Below are 21791 nucleotides of genomic sequence, written 5' to 3'. Positions count from 1 at the left end.
CGGCCGCGCAACGCGCCGAGACGGCCCCGCGCCCACGCCCGGGCTGCGCGGGGCGCGCGGGGCCAGCGGCGAGCCGGGCGGGGCGGCGGGGACTCGGGGGGCGGCCTGCGCCCCGCGCGCCTCCGGCTCCCCTCGTGGGCCCTGACGGCAGGTCAGAGCGTGGGCGCTGCAGGGGCCCTGGGCTCCCCCCGCGCCCCGCCCCAGCCGCCTCGGGGACTCGCGGAGCGCGCGCTGCACCCCGGCCCCGCCGGCCCCGCCGAAGTTGGGGGAGCGGGAAAGCGCGCGCTGCGGGGAGGCGCCCGCGCAGACGCGCCTCCGGGATGCGCCGGGCTGGTGGCGCCCGGGTCAGGCGGGGATGGCAGGGCCGCCCGCCTTCCCCTGCTAGTCGCGCCCTATTCGCCGAGGATGAGGCGGCCCTGCGCCCCGGGAACTCTGGGGCAAAGCAGTGCTGGGGAGGAGGCCCCCTTGGAGACTCTCGGGGGACCCCGCGCGAGGCGCTGCTTGAAGACGGGCTGGCGCGGCCGGCGCGGCCCCGGCGGGGGAGTTGCAGGGAGGAGCTCCTCGAGGCGCCGAGCCCCCCCGCACCCCGCCCCTCCCCCCCGTTTCTCCTCGCCCCATCTGGTTCCCATTACACTCCCGCCCACGCCGGGAGGGGGACGGGGAGCCGGCTGGGGCTCCGGGGCCCAGCCCCGAGGCTTCGAGCCGCGAGGAAGTGGGGGCGGGCGGGGGCGGGGAGCGCGCGACTGGTCGGAGGCCCGGTCCCCCCCGTCCGGAGCCCCGCCCGCCCTCCGAGTGGCCGGGGCCGGGGCGGGGCGGGGCGGGGCGGGGGCCGGCTCCCCTTTCCGGCGGGGCGTTGGGGCCTTTCCGTCTCCGCGGGGGCACGAGGAGGGGCGCCGCGGGGGGAGGGGGCCTCCGTGGCTAGGACGCTCTTCCCCATCCCGGGGCGCCCCGAACACCGTGGGGTGCGGCGGCAGGAGCCCGCGGAGTCCTCTCCCGCCCCAGCTGCCCCTCTCGCGACACGAGGGCGCGGCCACCGCGGCTCGCTCCGGGGGCGCTCCCCGACCCCCTCGTTGTGTGGGCGCCGCGCCCCCTACTCCCCTCCCTGGTTATTTCGGAGCGGGGCTGCCAGCCGCCGGCCCCGCGCCCCACGTGCCTCCTCGCCCTCGGCCCCCGCCGTGACGCACATCCTCCGCCCACGCCGCGCTCCAGGCGCCCCCCTCCACCCGCCCCCCGGGGCGGCGCCGAGCCCCCGGATCGGGGGGAGAGCCGGCCCGAGAGCGGGGCGGGAGGGGCGGGAACCGAGGGGAGCGGGGCGCGGGGGGGCCGAGGCTGGGGCCTGCGCTCCGGTCCTGGGGCGCCCCGGCCCGAGAGGGGCGCGCAGGCAGCGCCCCGGGACGGGCCCGCCCGCCCCCCCGGAGGGTGCCGCGGGGTGCGGCCCGCGCGTGAGCCCGAAACTCCCGAGCGCTCGCCTCTGAGCGCCGCGAGGCCGCAGCGGAGAATTTCAGGGAAACTTGGGGCTTGTAAACGGCGAAGCAAATTGCGGGCGCTGCTCCCCTGGCGCCTGAGCCCCGCGAGCACGTATTTATGTTTCTTCCCTTCGTGCGTCGTAGCGGCGTGTCCGTGCCGCTCCGGGTTGTGTGTGAGCCCCTGTGGATGGGCTTTAAAAATACATACATTTAAAAAATCACCGACTTGTCAGGCCCGCCGGGGCCGGCGCCCCCGCAGCCGGAGCTGCTGAGATGTCTGTTCTTGCTTCCCGCCCCCGCGCCGCCCCCGCGCCCCTCCTACGCCCTTCCGCCGAGAGCAAGGAATTTCCAGCCTTCAGCAAATGGAGAAAGACAGAAACAAAGAGACGGAGACGATGAGAAACTGTAGGAAAATACACGGATAAGACATTGCGCGTGTGTGTGTCTGCGTGTTGGGGCGACAACAAGGGTGCGGGACCAACACAGACGGGCTCGTGCCCTCGCTTTCCTCTGTGGGCCCCTTTCTCAGGACCACCTTCCTACCTGACTCACCTGCCCCCACACACACACTCTTACACACTTACTTACACACTTACACTCTCCGAGGCACACCACGGGGCAGAGCAGCCGACCCATTTCATCGAGGATTCATGTTTACATTGTTTTCTTCCAGAAGGGAAACCAGAGCCTCAGCCCCAGTTTTCCAAGAAAAAGGTAAAAGATTGTGAAGAAAGTGGGTGGAAGAGGAGCGAGGAAATTTTAAACCAGAAAGATGATTATGCCGAGGCACGTGTTGATTTTCATAGCAGATTGCACGCTCACTCCCTCCTCTTCCCCCAGACTCCACTCACATTTTCCTCCGACAGATCAACTCACTCGGGGTCAAATATCATCATTTTCCCTTCCTGCACTGCCTCTAGGTAGAATCAGTTGCTCCCATCTATGTGACCTTGGGTTTCTCTGCACACATTTCGGTCACAGCTGCTGGTTTCACCCAGCAGCCCGGGACCGTCCCGGACAGGTGGGTATCAGCTAAGCCCTCAGACAGGGGTGAGTTGACATTTCTGTTCCCAGGCCTGGGCAACTGTGTAAAGTGCAATTGCAACTGGTTTTACTCCGAGAAGAACTGAACCTGGGCAAAAGTGTTTAAGTGGAGACACTTGTTTCTGCCATCTGCTGCCGTCTTAAGGTTTCCAGTGAGACTCTCAAGTCTGGCTCTTTGACTTCTAAAATGTCCTTTACTCACTCACAGGTGATTTCAGCAAGGTGTGAAATCCTTGCTGGTAAAAACAAAAAACCAAAAACAAACCTATAAAATAATAATCTTCCTTTTATTCTCTCTCAGTAGAATATTAGAATTACAGTTTAAGAAGCACAGCTCTTCATTTTACAAGAGACACCTCACCCCTCCAAAGACAGGTAATTCTAAATGCTTTCTTAAAGGAATTTATAGGCTAATAGGGGAGATAGACACACAAGCAAATAGCTATAACAATAATATTGTGTTATTGCAATAAACGGATACAAATAATCACAAGAATAGGGAGCAAGTGATTTCTGCCAGGATTGTGAAGGACCAGTTTAAAAAAGCATCCAAAGGAGAGGATGATGCAACCTAGGATTTTGACCTAGATTTCCAAAAGGCAGGGATAGTCAAATCAAAGAGAGCAGCATGGAAACTTACATGGAGCGTGAAACTGAATGTTATGTTTGACAGACTAGAAATTACATGAACCTAGGGAAATGTACAAGGCCATTTCATTAAACATGTTATAGGTGCTGGGGTTAAAGTCTCAGCTCCAAGCTATATAGCCAGCCACTGCGTCACGACTTCGATCCCCGGCCAGGGAGCTGACCCACAGGGCGCAGCAGACCTCTCTTGTCTCCTCGCTGCTCCCTTCAGCAGTGGATTTCAATCAATCTGCCTGTTCTGCTCCCCACTTTCTCTGGTGAATCCCCCACTCACTCACTCCCCACTTCTGGCCTACACCCAGTTCTTATATGCATAAATAAATAAAAATAATAAATCTTTTAAAAAATAAACAAACAGACTAATACCTCTCAAGCTGGAGGTACAATTTTAAATTTTTTAGAGGGTAAATTTAAAATTTTTTCCCGTGTTGTCCACTGCTTCTATGAAATAAACTAAAAAGTGAGTTATTAGAAAAATGAAAAATAAAATTAAGCTTGCATAAGTGCAAAAAAGAAAATCATTTTAATGGTCCTTAGATTTTTTTTTAAGTTGTTATTAACACCTATCAAGCCACGAATATGTAGGGGACGGGTCCAGCAGCTCAGGCTCCTTCCAGGGTTATCACAGTCTGTGCTGCTCTGGATGGAGCAGGCTGGTGCTTCAGTGGAACCCAAGCACCTTTTCTCTGTCTTCCCTCTTTTCTGATCATTTTCCTTCACACATTTCAGGACTCTTAATATGCTCAATCTGAACATTGATTCTCTCTCTCTCTTTTTAAATTTATTTATTTTTATACTAGAACCGGGGTACAGGCCAGATGTGCGGGAGGGTGAGAGGATTCACCGGAGACAGAGCGGGGAACAGGGGAACAGAACAGACAGAGTGATGAAATACACTGCTGAGGGGAGCAGCTGGGAGACAGGAGAGGTCTGCTGCACCATATCGGTAACTCCCTGGCCGGGGATCGAACTCGTGATGCAGTAGCTGGCGATAACTTCATAGTGTTGCGTCTTAACCCCTTGCACCACCAGAGAGACCCCAAACATCGATTCTCTTGATAAGACTCTGCCCTTGCTTGTTTACAATGTCAACTGCATGCCAGGTACCACTGTAGAATTCCAGTTTTGCCGTGGTAACAAGTGGGGCACTTCCTTTGAATAGTGCCACCTTGATGTCGCCAGTACCACTTTTCTTTCAGATCTGTATGTATGTGGCCAAAGAAACAATGCTGTATTTTCTGAAAGACCTAGATATAGCAGGTGACTTGCTGCTTTCCCTTTGTTTTGGTCATTTTGGAAGTTGGCTGGAAGGAAGGAACTGTGAAAGTTCCAGCTGAAAAGAAGACTCCCCATTTCATTAGATTCAATAAATATAAATTTTCTGTCAAATAGTTATAAAAGTTCCTAACTTACACTTAATTTCTGAAATTGTTTTAGTGCAGATTGGTTACACCTTTTGAAGAGCACTGTTGTAGTTATTTGTTTCACTACTTCTACTTCATCACAGGAGATATTGTGGAACCATAAAGACTTTGTAACAGAGTGGCATGTGGGATCTGTCTGTATTTAGGAACAATGTGGAGGAAGAGATTTATGTTGGGGGAAAGATTTAGGGTCATTCTAAGGCTTGTAGCTTGGGTGACTGAGTAGATGGGATGGAATGCTCCTCAAAACTTTGGAACTGTCCTCATCAAATATTTATCCTCTGTTATCCTTTTTCCTATATTAAAAAAATTATGAAAACCAAACATTTTTCATAACTCACATGACAACAAAACCCTAATCTGATCTGGACTTATTTTTGGTAGAGCTCCTAAACTTACATGAGATCATGTATAGTTTTCATTTATCCCAGTGTGAATATTCATATATTTAATTGTAAAATTACTAAATTGTTTGATTATGTGGTGCTTCTCCAGACGCCACTGGGACTGTTGCATTACATATTATATATGCACCATATTACTGTTCTAAAAAAAAGTTCTGAAACATATATACTATCCAGATTTTCCACACCATTTACTCATCAGTCTTGGCCTGAATTCTTTTGGCTATTTGCATAAATCAGATCCACCTGCAGATAATGAATATTCAGTGCAGTGTGTGCTACAGATTCTGAAGATGATTCTCAAAGTGTTTTAAGCACTTCGTTATTAAAACAAGGCTAAAAGCTTCTTGAGTGACTGTCTTGAAGTGACAGAACCATTTAAATGATAAGGTGTGATGTGTTTATGGAAAACCAGTCTCATTACTGTACACCTCCTTTACACATTTTAAGTCAGTGGGTGAGTGATCTGGAATTAGTTCCCAAACCTGGAATTAACTTCTCTATTCTCTGGCCCTTATTCAAAACCAATGAATGAGTTCTGAATTATGAGAATTTGAGGTTTGGTAGAAAAATTAAATGTGTGTAAATAATATGTAAAATTATATAATATTATAAAATACAATATATAACTATATAAAACAGTTTTAATGTCACTTTAAAATTTATAGAAAATCTGATAAAATAATACAGTTCCCATCTACTATATCCCACATCCAGTTTCTACTTAAATTGGCATATTTGCTAGTATTAAAGAACCAGAATTGAGAAGTATCGTTGATTAAAAGTCTGTAGCTGTCGTTTACTCAGATTTTCTTAGTTTTTTTTTAAAGATCATGTTTTTTTTTTTAAGATTTATTTTTATTTATTTATACAAGCACTGGGTACAGTCAGGGGCGCTGGAGGGTGAGAGAATTCACCAGAGCCAGAGTGGGGAGCAGAGCAGGCAGAAGGACCGAGGTACACTGCTGAGGGGAGCAGCGGGCGGCAGGAGAGGTCTGCGCGCCATGTGGGACCCTCCTCTGGTGGCCGGGGAGCAGCCGGGGATCAAACGGGCGCCGCAGAGGCTGCGGGCAGCTTCACAACCCAGCGCTCATCCACTGTGCCACTGGGGAGGCCCCAGATTTTGTTAGTTTTTACCGAATTTTCTCTTCTACCCCAGGATCTCATCCAGAACATCATATTGCATTCGGGTCTCATGTCTCATTAGGCTTATCTTGACTGTTACAGTTTCTCAGATTTGCCTTGAGTTTGATGACCTTGGCAGAGTTGAGGAGGAGTGCTGGTCAGGGATTTAGTAGGGTGCTCTCTATTGCAGCTTGTTTAATTTTTTTTTTTTAAGATTTATTTATTTTATACAAGAACCGGGGTACAGGCAAGATTCATAGGGGGTTGAGAGGGTTCACCAGAGACAGAGCGGGGAACAGAATAGGCAGACGGACGAAACACACTGCTGAGGGGAGCAGCGGGTGCGACAGGAGGGATCTGCTGTGCCATGTGGGACCCTCACCGACCGGCAGGGATGGAACCCGCGCTGCAGAGGCTGCGGGCAGCTTCCCTGCGCTGCACTCAACCGCCTGCGCCACCAGGGGAGGCTCTCAGTCCCATTTTTACTTATTAAAAATTTCTTGCTCTGGGAGCTTGAACCTTCCTCAGCAATTACCTCCTTCCCTGACTACCCCCTCAACTTACTCAGCTCCACTAACGCTGGTGTCCTTCCCAGGATTACATCCTCTAAAAATAAAAATGCTTCAATAGTTACTGAACACAGCTCATGTGCCAGCCACTCTGCTAGGCCCTCACTGCGATCAATCAGTTAATAAATGAATGGGAAGCTGTCTGAGGCGCACAAAGAGCTCAGGCTTTGGGGTCAGGAGGGCCGGGGTTGACACCAGTCAGCCTAATAACTGTGCAGCCTGCGGGCGGACTCCTCTGCCTGTCTGAGCCTTCACTTCTTCAGTGGAGATATTTGTATCCCAAAATATTGTGAGAAATTAAGAAAAAGGGAAAGCCCTAACCCTCGCATTCTTTTTGTTTCAAAAAAAGTCCCTATAACTACATTTTAAAATGTTAATGTTCACGCCTGTGAAACACTGACGACACAAGTTTTGTGACTTTTTTGGAAATCATTTTTAGGACTTCGAAAAACAAACAAAAAAAAAATCGTCTTGTCAGGACTCTATTCACAAGGTCTCCATTTTAAGTTTTCTATAACAAAAAAAAAAACACCCGTAGTAAAGACGGAAAGAAAGAAAACAGAAATGGCTTGAGTCAGTTTCGATGGAAATATTGACAAAGGAAGCCTCGCCCATCCTGACTTCCTATTGGTGAGGCTCACAATCAATCGCGCCTCCGTAACTAGACGGAGACGGAAGCGTGTTGTCAGGGGCGGGCCCTTCCTGTCGCCATTGCTAGGGCGAGAAGCCTTTTTCTTATAGGCCGAGCGCTGCTGTCCCGCCCCCTCGGCCCCGTTGCTAAGGGGCGGGACTCACAGGCTCCGGGAAGAGACGAGAGCTCGAAGCCCCGCCCATCCGATGGGTTGTTAGGGGGCGGGTCTTGCAGCGGATTGGCTGCTGGCCGTGCCTGTCGGGCTAGTTGCTGGGGCGAGGCACGTGAGAAGGAGGCGGCGAGAGGCGACCATGGCGGGAGGAATCAAAGTGGCGGGCTCGCGGCCGCTCCGTGCCGGGCCCCGGGACTGGGGGCCCGGGCGCCGCGGGGCAGTGTGGCTGCTCCTGGTCGTCTCCGCTCGCGTAGTCTGCGGCTCAGGTAGCGCCCGGCGGCAGCCGCCGGGGGACGGGCCCCGAGAGGTGGTGTTGGGGACCGTGGGGCGCGTCCCCGCCCGGGACCGTTACCCGCCCGGCGGGCGTGGCCGGAGGGGCGGCCCGGGGTCGGCGACCGCGCGCCCACCCGCAGGGTCCGGGCCTCGGGTGGCCTGGGGGGGCCCCCTGGGGCGGGAGGAGCCCGGGATTTGGGGGCCGAGACGGGAAGGGAGGCCTGAGCGGGGTGACGGGCGACCCCGGGGCTGGGCGCGCTGCAGGGACCTCCGCGGTTTTTGAGTGCACCCCAGGGGCACCCCAGGCTGTCGGGGCCGGCACCCGTCTTTCAGCCGACTGGCTGCACCTCTGAGCTTATGTGCAGGGCTCGGGGCAGAGGGGTGGCTGAACAGGTACTTTTTTTTTTAAATGTTTATTTATTTGTGCATACAAGAGCTGGGGTGCAGGCCAGAGGTGCAGGGGTGAGGGGATGAGAGGATTCACCAGAGATAGAGTGGGGAGCAGATCTCCTGAAATCCACTGCTGAGGGGAGTAGCGGGGAGACAGGAGAGGTCTGCTGCGTCCTGTGGGTAGCCCCCTGGGCCGGGATGGACTCAGGCCACAGTGGCCGCGGACAGCTTCATAGTGCTGACCATTAAGCCCTTGGGTCTCGGGGAAGCGCTTGACTTGAAGCCTGTAAAGTCCCGTCTCATATATGTGTATATAATGCGTGTGTGTGTCTGTGTGCCTCCGCTGCTCAGCGTCCGAAGGTTTCTTTCGGAAATGCAGACCTCCAGGAGACTCGCCAGATACCCGCTGCTGCTAATTGTTTTGGGACTGAGATGAACTGTTTTCCTTTGGTGCTCTAATTTAAAAAGCCTAGAAAGAACCTCCTTTACCCCCTGTCATTAAATGCACAACAGACAAGTGAGTTTTCTTAGCTTCCACTGGAGGGAGTTGAGACTCACCGAGGTAACAGGTGTAATCTTGTAAATGCACTTGCTCTCCTCTCTCCTGTGCGCTCTGCCTATCTCGTGATGATGTCATTTATGATTATCCTTAGCTGCAGCTTTAAGGGTGTCTCAGAGTCCATAGATCTAGTTCCAAAGTCAGCGTCCTTTGAAACCTGTTGTTTTGGTTTTTTTTAGGAGGAGGAGAGTAGATATTCTGGAAACTACTTTTCCAGAGGCCAGGCCTGGAATGACATTTGAAGAGCTACTTACAATTTGAATAAACTTGGGCCTGATGGTTAATTTTTTTTTTAAAGAAAACTTTGTATGTTTTTTAAGGATTTATTTTTATTATGCGTTCACAAACTGGGGAATAGGCCAGAGGTGTTGGAGGTGAGAGGATTCCCCAGAGACAGTGTAGGGAACAGAACAGGCAGATTGACTGAAGTACACTGCTGAGGGGAGCAGCCAGCAAGTCAGGAGAGGTCTGCCGCGCCATATGGGTTTCTTCCTGGCTGGCCGGGGATCGAACTCGTGCTGCACAGGCCGCGGATTGCTTCATAGTGTTGTGCTTAACCCCTTGTGCCACCAGGGAGGCCTGAAAATAAACTCTTGATCTGTGTGTGTAGGTGGGCATTCTTTCAGTACATTTGTAGGCTTGCTAGTGAGACAAATGTCAACAGGATTTTGTAAAGGTTTTGTTTTACAAAAGATAGGCTTGGGAGAAATCCAAATTACCATATTAGATTAAGCCCCAGTGAGAAATGGATGCCTGGGTTCAGGACATGCTACCTCAGAATGTGACACCTTGACATACTGATTATTTTAAGCTGAGGGAGTTTGAGAAAACAGCAGGAACAGTAAGGTCACACTAACCTCCTCCACCTTGCCCCTCCCTGAAGCAAGCCATTGCAATCCGCAAGGACGAGGTGCCCTCCTTATATCCTGAGGGAGGGAGGGTCCTTATTTCTGAAGAGAGGGGAACACCAAGAATAATTAATGAGCAGGCCTGCAAGGTCTCCAGCAGTTACTGTAATTATCTCCTACTCCTTAACCCATTGTGTTATTTCATGACTGTCCATCTTTCATCAAACACAGCTTAAAAGTACATAGTTCTGTTTCTTTGGATCTTTTTTTCCTTTTGAAGGTTTTCATGTCATGAAAAACTTGCATTAAGTAAATTTGTGTGCTTTCTCCTGTTAATCTTTCTCGGTTTAATTTTTAGAGCAAGCCTGGGATCCTTAAGATGGTCAAGGAAAACTTTTTTCCTTCTCTACTATATCAAAACTCAATTCAAAACTTGAGATATAACTCACATACTATAAAATTTCCCTTCTTTTTAGTGTATCTATAAGATTGTGCAGCTACCACCACGAATTCCAGAATAGTTTTATAACTGCAAACGAAACCCCATACACTTTAGCATTTCTTACCCTTCCCATCCCCCACCCCCTGACCACTACTAATCTTTTTGTCTCTGTGCATTTGCCCATTCTGGACATTTCATATAAATGGAATCATTCAATAGATGGCCTTTTTTCCTCTGGGGGGGTGAGAGGATTCACCAGAGACCGTGGGAAGCAGAACAGGCAGACTGACTGAAATACACTGCTGAGGGGAGCCGCGGGCGAGTTGGAGGTCTGTACCCTGTGGGTCAGCATCCTGGCGCGCGACTGAACTCAGGCTGTGGCAGAGAGAGCGCTGTGCCTGACCCCTGAGCACCAGGGAGGTCCTGGTGGTCATTTTTAAGCCTTGAGTTCATTGAGGTTGGATATAAACTCCTGAGGGGAGAATCTCTTGATGAAATCAAAGAGACTAAGTCATTGGCCACCTTTTTTTTTTTTTTTTTAAGGCATTTGTATGTTGAGGGCAAGAGGAGACAAGCAATATAAAAATCAAAAGTTTGTGTGGCTTGAATTGGCCTTTCTGTTCTGCTCAAATGGAAGTTGAATTTGATTTGTGCATTTTCTAAGGTTCCAGTCTGCTTATGAAATCCTTATATCGGGGAGCTGTGGGTGACCCTCATGAGGTGGGGGTACTGCTGGCTGCCTACTTTCCCTTCTGCCTCATGTGCACCACAGAAATAGTCATTGCGGGCGTTGGGGAACCCAGCAGTCAGGGGAAGGAAGCTCTGAAAACCCACTTTGCCTTCTCGTTCCTGGTCTTGATCCTTTATTGTTTTGTCCATGGCCAGAGGTTCTTTCTAATTTTCCAAAAAGCCGGGACCTCCTTGCCCATGAGTACTCTCAGATCCTCCTTTATCGAGAACCCTCTACCCCCAGCAAATTTGTGAAAGGTGAACATCATTGTTTGCGTGGTGTGTTGCTTTTGAGATGGCATTTTGGTGAGGTTTGCTGGGACTTTGGCTGGGGAGGTGCAGGGGGCATGCTGGCCAGCTGGGAAGCTCTGCCAGTCAGTGGAGCCCCGGGACTTTTTCTAAGAGCTGTGGCGGCTCTTAAAAGTTGAAACAAAACAGGGCCTCCCCTGGTGGCGCAGGCCATTGAGCACCATGCTGTGAAGCTGTCCGCAGCCTCTGCAGCACGGGTTCCATTCTGGCTGGCAGGCAAGGGTCCCCCATGGGGTGGCAAACCTCTCCTGTCATGCCCACTGCTCCCCTCAACAGTGCGTTTCATCAGTCTGCCTGTTCTGTTCCCCGCTCTGTCTCTGGTGAGAGTATCTCCCACTCATCTGGCCTGTACCCCGGTTCTTGTATAAATAAATAAATAAATAAATAAATAAATCTTTTAAAAAAATAAAAGTTGAAACAAAACAAATCAAAACTAGAAGAAAAGCAACTTTACAGTCTTGTAGTGTCTGCTTCAAGTACTATATATACAAAAGCATCGCCACTTCTGTTCATCCTACTCAGGAAAGGGATGGAGAAAATCAATAGATGGGGTTATTTTAGCTGAGCCTTATAAGGGAAACAGATGGGTTGTGAATCTCAATTAAGCTATTTACTTGTGGTATGATTTGGGGCAAATTATAATCTTCCTTAAACATCAGTTTCCTCATTGTAAAATGAGGACTTTGTGAGCGCCAACCTCACAGGGCTGTTGGGAGGGCTAAACAAGACAGCAGACTGTGTCTTAAAAACACATAATAGCTTTTATTACTACTTATTTTGGGTAAGGACTATTTGTAATACTTAAATACCTAAAATTAACAGAAATAAGACTCAGCCTTCTTTCTTATCTGTTTTTTTCTTGTTTCACAGTTGCTGACATTTTAACCCAAAGTTTAAGAAAGTGGTTAGTTTCTTTTTTATGAAGTGAATTATAATAATTAGCTTGTTCTGTTATGTTGTACTTAATTCTTATTTCCTTTCTTTGTATGAAGCTGGAACTAATGTACAGGCGGTCATGCTTCAGGAGTCGCAAGTTCATGATAGCAATACTGATGAGAGATTCTGCTATAAAAATGTGCTTGTCCCAAAATGGTATGATGTATGGACACGAATACAGGTAATTATTTGCCTCCGTATTGGGGCCAGCTCCAATAACTATCTGTCTGTGACCAGCGGGTTCTTTGATACTTTCTTTCCCTCAAGTACAATTTTATTTTTATAAAGTTTATTTATTTATGTATACAAGAACTGGGATGTAGGCCACAGGTGCAGGGAGTAAGAGGATTCCCCAGAGACAGGGTCGGGGGCAGAACAGGTGGATCCACTGAAATCCACTGCTGAGGGGAGCAGTGGGGAGACAGGAGAGGTCTGCTGTACCACGTGGGTAGCTCCCTGGACGGGGATCGAACTCATGCTGCAGTAGTTGCGGATTGCTTCATAGTGCTGACGCTTAACCACTTGTGCCACCAGGGAGGACCCCTCAACTACAATTTTTAAATAGTGTTGTTAACAGCATTGTTAGAATTGAGATATCCTGAATTGTTTTTGTCAGTACACATTTATGCATACTTGTGTTCATTTCTCTGAATAGCTTGCAATACTTGATACTGCGGTAAACTTCCTTTTTCCTTTTCCCAAAGAAACTGCTTCCTGCTCTTCTCTCTCCTTTTACAGATGCGCACACACCCCCCTCTCTTTCTTTTTAAAAGACTTATGCCTTCTTTGGGCTGGGAACAATTGCAAGCCTGTCAGGATGTAAACTCTTGCCTTGCTGCTGATAGTCTATTTTATTCTACACAAAATGTTTTGTAAACCCCCTTGGCTGAAGTTTCCTCTTTTTTTTTTTTTTTTTGTGGGACACTCGCTGGTGACCGGGATCGAACTGGCGCTACAGAGGCTGCGGGCAGCCTCGCAACCCAGCGCTCAACCGCTGCGCCACCAGGGGAGGCCCCTGAAGTTTCCTCTTGATAGAATGACTTTGGTCTCATTTATTTCATTACACTGTTAAGCCACCTGGCAAATGAGAGTATCTGGCTATAATAATGATGGAACAAAATGAGTCCATTTGGAAATGTTGCTGCTGCTATAAGCATAGTTACTGATAAGGGCATTTGTCGTACACATCAAAAACATAAGGGTGGGCTTGTGATTTTTTCTTTCTTTCTAATTGATAAAATCATATTCCATCTGGTGCACATTATAACCAACATTTACCCGTGATCAGTGATTTGTGACAAAGGGTAACAGTTCTCAGCCTGTCATTATGGGAAACATTTTCAATTTTCTGCGACTGTTTATGGCTGATAATTTTCTTAATATTCTAGACCTTTGCTTTGTGTTATCTTTTTCATAAATTAGCTGTATTGAAAACTCTGCTTGGAAGTCTCCCTCCCCACCCCCCGTACCCTACAATGTTCTGGTCTACTAGTAGATTCAGATCATGTTAACAAGATTTTCTAACAGCTGCCTCTCTGTACCATGTGTGATGTTATTTGCCCAATTATGGCTTATCCACTGCATCTCCATATTTCTCATAAGCCTTGTGGAAAACTAAGTTAGCTATTTACTCTACAGTTTTTAAAAAAATTGTATCTGCCAAAATTGAAATTCCTATTTCCTTCTTTCTTATCCTGATTTTACTTGTGTTACAGATCCGGGTGAACAGCTCCAAACTGGTGCGTGTCTTCCAGGTGGACAGCGAGCAGAAGCTGGAGGAGCTAGAGCAGTTCAGTATCTGGAACTTTTTTTCCTCCTTTTTGAAAGAGAAATTGAATGACACCTATGTTAACGTGGGCTTATACAGCACAGAAACCTGCCTCAAGGTCGAGGTTATAGAGAACAACACCAAGTACAGTGTTATTGTGACCCGGAGTAAGTCTTACCTCTGATTTTATGATGGATTCTGTAGTGAGAAGGGACTGAGCTTTGGAGGGTATAATTTAGTGAAACAGAAGTCAGCCCAAGGCAGTCCCATTTTGGTTCTGATTATAACCTGCTCCAGACAGTTCAGGGAGACTCCACCCCACTTAAATCCATGAGGCCTAGAACCAAAGCTGCACTTCAGGTCATGCTGAGTAGCGCCTCACCTAGAATGGTGAAGACTTGCCTTCCTGATACTGCCCGTGGCCCTGAGTGGACGTCCCTTGTATTCTTCAGAGTGAATAAGACAGATGTGTTCTGCCTTTTGGGTACCCCCAGGCAAAGACATGGTCTAAAATGTACAAGCCACGCTTTGTAGACATGAATGTTAAACAGTAAAAACTGAAGAAATTTAGACTTGAAAAGTAATGCTTCACAGAGAGTATTGTGGAACCATACATAAATAAAGACCTCTGCAGCTTAAGTCTTCTCAGTGGCAGTAGGAACACTCTCTGAATGTCTCTGAGAAGGTTTTGCAGAAAAGGCAGGTCATTATCCTGTTAAGTTTTCTCTGACCCGTTGTCTCTTTCTGGCCCTGCCCAGCATCCGGGCCTGCTGTGAGCAGTGCAGTGCTTCTGGACTTTGCTGTGAGATAGGCTGTGCCCTCGCATTCATCTTCGGGCCCCACACTGCTCTGGCTGCATAGAATTGACCTGTTTTTTGTGTTCCTTTTGCACTTACGGGTCCTCTTGCTCCCATTCTGTGTGTGGGCCTCCTCAGAGCTCTTCAGGGCTGGTAGTGCTGGGCAAGTCAAGTAGCCAGTTGGAGAACAGGCCCTGAGCCCAAGGTTCTAGTGAATCTGAATCTGAGCCTGACTGAAGGTTTGGGACCCAGAGTGGCAGAGACCTCTTGTGGGCATTGCGAGAAGTGTGCCTGGCTGTCCAAGCAAGCTTAGTTTCTTTTGGCCTGAGCCACAGATGGCTGGAAGAAAAATAAGATCTTCAGGAAAGCACAGGTTAGACCTGTCTGTCTTTGGTAGGGTGCCTAGACTCTGTGGGATTTTCAGTGTGGCTTAGGTGGGCGCTTTATTTTATTGTAACTAACCAGTTTTGCCAGTATTGTCTTTATAATGCCTTAAACTGTTTGGTTCCCCTATTAAGTGGAAATCTTTTTTTATTTCAGGATTTGACTCCAAACTCTTAATTGTTTTTCTCCTTGGACTTATACTATTCTTTTGTGGAGACTTGCTAAGCAGGTAGGTTGAAGGGTGCAGCATGACCCACCCTGCTAGACTTTTCCTATAAAGACTTTGAGCCCTGCTGTCGGGGCATGGACCTTATGGAAGGCCATTGTCCACTTGGATAATTTTTTTAAAGATTTATTTATTTATGCAGGGCCTCCCCGGTGGCGCAGCGGTTGAGTGCTGGGTTGCGAAGCTGCCCGCGGCCTCTGCGGCGCCGGTTCAATCCCCGGCTGCTCCCCGGCCACCAGAGGAGGGTCCCACATGGCGCGCAGACCTCTCCTGCCGCCCGCTGCTCCCCTCAGCAGTGTACTTCGGTCCTTCTGCCTGCTCTGCTCCCCACTCTGGCTCTGGTGAATTCTCTCACCCTCCCGTGCTTCTGACTGTACCCAGTGCATGTATAAACAAAAAAAAAAACAAACAAACAAATAAATGAATAAATAAATAAAACATGCCTCTATTAAAAAAAAAGATTTATTTATTTATGCATACAAAGCTGGGGTACAGGCCAGAGGTGTGGGGGTGAGAGGATTCACCAGAGACAGAGTGGGGAGCAGAACAGGCAGATCTACTGAAATCCACTGCTGAGGGGAGCAGCGGGGAGACAGGAGAGGTCTGCTGCACCCTGCGGGTCAGCTCCCTGGCCGGGGATCGAACTCGTGCTGCAGTGGCTGTGGATAGCTTTATAGTGCTGTGACTAACCCCTTGCACCACCAGGGAGGCATCACTTGGATAATTTTTAAAAATACTTCAATATGTATTAAAGTTTTTTTTCTTGTGTTTAGTAAGATTGGAAATAATAAAATTCCCCCATTAGGTTGGCCCATCTTGTGATAAGAGTTAGTCTTTCACAGTCTTTAATTGCAGTACTTTACCACCCTTTCCACCACTTGAAATTATCAGGCCCTCATTTTCACAGAGTCATGTGTTGTTCATGCCTTTTGAAGGTATAGAAACAAACATCAACCACTTACTCATTTCCTGCCTTTAGGAACCTGCTAGCTAAGCAGGTAAAGCCAACATGTACAAATACAAAAAAAACATAGATTACTACAGAGACATTGAACGAAGAACCAACATGTGAAATTTTCTTTTTACACAAGTAAAAGAGTATTTGTGGAGTAATGAATGAAAGATTAACAATTGGGGTTTGAAGTCGGGCTGGGGTAAGGTTTGTGGAGGTTGTTCCTTATTTTGGAGATCCTGAGAGAAGTGGTGAGGGGAGATTATCAGTGAAAAGAACCCGGGGTAGGAATAGGAGCTTGTTTCCATCCCTTGTTTGCTTTATCCTTTTGGGTCATCAGTTCAATTCCAGTTTCTACTGGAGAAATATTCTCATCCTTTCCTTCTCCCCAGGTGGCCGTGCAGTTCCTCAGAGGGAGATGCTGAGGGAGCGGGACACCAGCAGGGGGTCATTACATTAGGTCCCCCTACCACAGGGGATCCAGCCCAGGACCCCCAGGGGAGGCCGGAAACTGAGAATAACACTGAACCCTGTCTATACTCTGTTTTTTCCTATCATGTGTAACTGTGATGATTATAAATTAGGCATAGTAAGAGATTACTAACAACTAGTAAGAAAATAGAAGTACAACAGTGTGCTATAATAAAAGTTACACGAATGTGGTCTCTTGCAAAATACCCTATTGTACATAATATTTTCTTTTTTTATATATAAAATATCTTTTTAAAAAATTTTTAATTTATTTATTTATACAAGCACTGGGTACAGTCAGAAGCGCAGGAGGGTGAGAGAATTTACCAGAGCAAGAGCGGGGAGCAGAGCAGGCAGAAGGACCGAAGGACACTGCTGAGGGGAGCAGCGGGTGGCAGGAGAGGTCTGCGCGCCATGTGGGACCCTCCTCCGGTGGCCGGGGAGCAGCCGGGGATCGAACCGGCGCTGCAGAGGCTGCGGGCAGCTTCACAACCCCGCGCTCTACCGGGGAGGCCCTGTACATAATATTTTCATACTGAGGTTCATTGTGGGTAACTGAAACCTCAAAGTGAAATGGAGGACTACTGTATTGTGATATAATTTGAGGGAGACTTCATTGATACTAATATTAACAATCTGGCAGCAACTAACTACATTGTAAAGGCCTCTTCAGTTTTCTAACTGGAAGTTTTAGGCAGATATCCGCTCTGACCTTTTTTCTCTTCTCTTAGCTGGGCTTAGTTGTCTGGTTGAACAATGCCATGTGTGAAGATTGCACAGACGTCAAGTGCATTTTCTCTCTGCAGGAACCAAATCTTCTACTACTCCACTGGGATGAGTGTGGGAATTATGACCTCTTTACTAATCGTCATTTTTCTGCTGTCCAAGTTTATGCCCAAGGTACGTAATGGAATCCTCATGTGCGGTTAGGATGAGTTCATTTAGTAAGAACTATTTTATTTGGGAAGCTTCCAGCACTGAAAATCTGCATGGATGACTGATAAACCAATGTCCTAATCTTTCCTTGAAAGATTGTCTTAATCTTCCCATTTTGAAAGTTGGAGCCTGATTACTTATAAACTCCCTTTTTATGTAAATTCTTTGCTCAGTGGGGGGATTAAAGTTGCCTTCCTATTTGCTGATTCCGTAGCCAGGCTTTTAAGTTTTTTAGCATCCCATTTTCCCAGGGTTCTTTGTAGGCTGTACCTTCTTAAAAGGTACATCATGTCCTTCAAAGAACAGTTTATTTAAAAAGAGATGTGCGTTTTGGGGGCATTTTCAGTAGATTGAATTCAAACAGAAATCAGGTTTCCTCTGGTTTGCTGCTTTTATGTACAGAAAGCCTGTTGTAACTTTTTGCTTTCACTTCTCTGTTTTAGAGAAGTCCCCTTTATGTCATCATTGTGGGAGGCTGGTCTTTTTCTCTGTACCTCATTCAACTAGTTTTTAAAAATTTACAAGAGATCTGGAGGTGTTACTGGCAGTATCTTTTAAGTAAGTATTGGTTTTGCTTTCCCTTTTTTATATGGTTATTGACTGTGTTACTTAATTTGGTCATGAAAAGAGGTGGTCTTCTCTAAGAGCAGTTTAATAGTTTATACCATTTTATTAGCTTTTAAGATTCATAATACTTCATTTATTTCTAACACCTCTTAAAATGATGCTGGGAAGAAAACCTTAGTTTATTGATATTTATACGTGCACTTATCTTTGCACAATAAACATTTATCTGAAAAGCCATAAATTGACTTTATTAATATAATAATATTTTAAATATACTTGGGACCTTAAGAAGTGAGACTGCTGGGCAGCTCTCCTGCCCACCTGTGACTAGCAGGTGCCTCTCTTTATTCCTTCATTTCCTCATAAACCTGTCCTTAAAAAAAAACAAGACAAAAAGGCACTGCAGTGAATAATATTTATATAGCAAGAATCTTGATCATCTAGATAGTAATCTCTACCCTTTGAGAGGTGATTGATCTAGATTTTCATATATTGAGTTTTTTAAAAAGACTGTTCTAGAATTGTTCAACATATAGCTGTAGGGTGCCATTTGAACCATAGGACAGCTGAAAGGATAGAAACTTAAAGAGGTAGATATTTCTAATAGTGAAGAAAGTGAGTAATTGCATAAAGACCTTGTCCATTTTCCTGGTTCAAAAGGTGCCATATGATGTGCTTACTGCTGTTCCTCATGCACATGATTTTTATCAGTTATAGATAAAAAAAAGAATATTCTGGTAACTCTCCTCCTAGGCTACATCGTCACGGTTGGGTTCGTGAGCTTTGCGGTCTGTTACAAGTACGGGCCCTTGCAGAATGAACGGAGCATCAACCTGCTGACATGGACCTTGCAGCTGCTGGGCCTGTGTTTCATGTATGCCGGGATCCAGATCCCACACGTTGCCCTTGCCGTTATCGCCATAGCCTTGTGCACTAAGAACCTGGAGTACCCCGTGCACTGGCTGTACATCACCTACAGGTGACTGGAAGGCAAAGTAACTGGATTGAAATGTACGCTGTGGTATGCATTCGCAGCCAAAGGAGATAGAGGCGTTGGCCTAGGAGCCCTTTTGTTAGTGAAAATTTATTGTATTATGCTTCTGCTTTTGTTCCTTCCCAAGTCTCTGTTTTAGACTCTTTGTAGGCATTTTTATAACTAATTCTATGGATTTTCTGTAAAAGGACTAGTAAGGTGTTACGTGTTCCTGTTACCACTAGGTGGGGCAGAGTATCTCACTGGCACCGTAGCCCTCCTGTCTGGGGGGTTCAGATTATTTAACATCGCTCTTAGAGCGCCCTGGGGGTCCTATTCTTATTTTAAGATGTAATTCATAGCATGTTCTCACCTTGCACAGTGAATCTAGGATGGTCATAGGTTCTTGAAGTTATCAATGTTTGTTCTATTGTAGTTAAGATGATGCCTTCAGTTTGGGGAGCCAAGTGAATGGACCATCAATCTTACACTATCATTTTCTTGTCCTTTTTCCATTTATTGGAAAGAAAATATTTTGTCTATCACTTATAGAAAATAAGTGACTTTATTCATGCTGGTGGACAATATTGACTATTCTTGACATCGCAGTCATAGTCCGGGTGTCAACAACATACATTATGAATAAAAATGTGGACGAGAGGTGTGAGCTGTGACTCTAACGCTCAGGCTCTCTGCGAGGCTCGCCCGCGGAAGGCAGCTAGAGGTAAGACTGGGTATAGATTACTGATTAATGATTCATGATATTATTTTGGTGAGCACAGAAAGTTGTGTAAGGCAACAGAAAAGCCTGTCCCCCCTCGTCTCCTGACAGAAGAAGAGTATCGGATACAAGGAGAGAGAGAGACCCACAAGGCTTTAGAGGAGCTTCGAAAGTATTGTAACAGTCCAGCTTGCTCTCCTTGGAGGACTATTTCTCGAATCCAATCTCCAAAGAGGTAAACTCTTGGCCAGATACGCCGAACATTTATCAGGGTGATTTTGACCTTTGAGTCTTAACAGAGGTCAGACTTCTTAGATAGTCATTTTGTACTTGTGGCTGTTTTCCTGTTCATTTAGAAGTAGTCAAGAAAAAGGTACTTACCATATATTAAGCAGGAGCTTGTTTTCTGGTTCCTCAAGAAACTATATCTACTGGGCCTCCCTGGTGGCACAAGAGATTAAGACACACCTATGAAGCTGTCCGCAGCCTCTACAGCATGAGTTCGATCCCCGGCCGGGGAGAAACCCACATGGTGCAGCAGACCTCTCCTGACTCGCCCACCGCTTCCCTCAGCAGTGGATTTAAGTCAGTCTGCCTGTTATGTTCCCCACTCTGTCTCTGGTGAATCCTCTCACCCCCCCACATTTCTGGCCTATACCACAGTTCTTGTATGCATAGATAAATAAATCTTTAAAAAAAAAAAAAGAAAATATATCTACTTCAGCTTTGATTGTAGATGAGGATGGGGAGACCCCAGGGCCATATTAAGTTCCCCTTTTATAGCTTTGCGTTGTTCTCTGAGGTTTTGTTTGTTTTTCTGTGGGGAGGAGTGTTTGTTTCCTTTTTATTTGGGAGCAGTTTATACCAACGAGTATGTGAAACATCAATTTGGAATCCTGGTGGCATAAAATTTATAGGCCTGTGTAATGTGTGATATCTGCCCCTTAATCTTCTCTTATCAGGATTATGGATGATTAAAGGAACCCTGGCTCTTCCATAATAAAATAGATAGACCCAGTGCTTATTAAGCAAGTTGGGCTTCTTGCAGGGGACGTTGGCCTATGATACTAGGCTGACTTCCTTTACCTTTATTGTTTTTTTTTTTTTAAAGATTTATGTATCTATGCCTACAAGAACTGTGGTACAGGCCAGAGGTGTGGCAAGACAGGACAGGTCTGCTGTGCCATGTGGGTAGCTCCCTGGCGAGCTGGGGAGCGAACTCATGCTGCAGAGGCTGTGGCTAGCTTCACAGTGCTGTACTTAACCCCTTGCGCCACCAGGGAGGCCCTACCATTATTTCTTGCTCTAGTCTACTTTTTTGCCCAGGTAAGAACAGGGATGTTGACTAGATTCAGTGTTATGAATTATGATAATATCATAATTGATAATAATATGAATTATGATAATATCAAGGATTTCAGTTTGTTCTAATTTTGAAAGACAACCAGAAAGGACAAAGGTAGGTTCCTAATGAGCATTATCTTCTCTTTTCCAGATTTGCTGACTTTGTGGAAGGCTCCTCCCACCTCACACCGAAAGAGGTTTCCATTTATGAGCAAGAATATGGATTAGGGAGCATTATTGCCCAAGATGAATTCTATGAAGAAACATCCTCTGAGGAGGAGAACTCAGATTTCCAGTTCCCCACTATCACACAGAACCACTTCCTGACCTAGGTGGTGCTCAGTTTTTTTTACGTGGACTCATTTGCTACTGGAATGGTCCGTGCCGCCCGTATTGTGCAGGTGTTTCTCAACGATTTGAAACAGGGTGAGATAGTGCTGAAGTTAGAGACCCGAGTATGCCTCTCTCTGGGAATGTGGGATCCCTGGGGAAAATGAAGGGGAAAGTAGTGAACACTGTGTGCGCACCTTTATGTTCCCAGAGAAACTGATGGCCACAGAGAGCACAGCGTTCTAGGCCCTCCGGGGTAGTCATGGCGTTTCTGCCCCGGTGGCGGGTGCCCAGGGTGGAGAACTGTGGCGTGTGCAGTAAAGCTCCCAGACTGCAGGCTGTCTTCCAAAAGG

The 21791-nt window shown here is 47.3% G+C and overlaps 1 protein-coding gene across 1 annotated transcript; it reads left to right on the top strand.

Moving 5' to 3' along the window:
• Positions 1–7607: 7607 nt before the first annotated feature.
• Positions 7608–21440, top strand: NEMP1 (nuclear envelope integral membrane protein 1; the record flags this gene model as incomplete). The annotated part of the gene is made up of 9 exons (XM_084255745.1): positions 7608–7749; positions 12026–12150; positions 13685–13904; positions 15075–15147; positions 17374–17467; positions 17947–18061; positions 18824–19049; positions 19826–19999; positions 21260–21440. Exons 1-9 carry the CDS (start codon positions 7623–7625, stop codon positions 21438–21440), a joined length of 1335 nt encoding a protein of 444 aa, XP_084111871.1. The 5' UTR covers positions 7608–7622.
• Between the last annotated feature and the right edge of the window lie 351 nt (positions 21441–21791).

This window comes from Talpa europaea (assembly GCF_964194135.1).
Source record: "Talpa europaea genome assembly, chromosome: 15".
Lineage (NCBI taxonomy): Eukaryota > Metazoa > Chordata > Mammalia > Eulipotyphla > Talpidae > Talpa > Talpa europaea.
The sequence above is the reverse complement of the archived record's forward strand: the minus strand, read 5'-3'. Positions and strand labels throughout refer to the sequence as shown.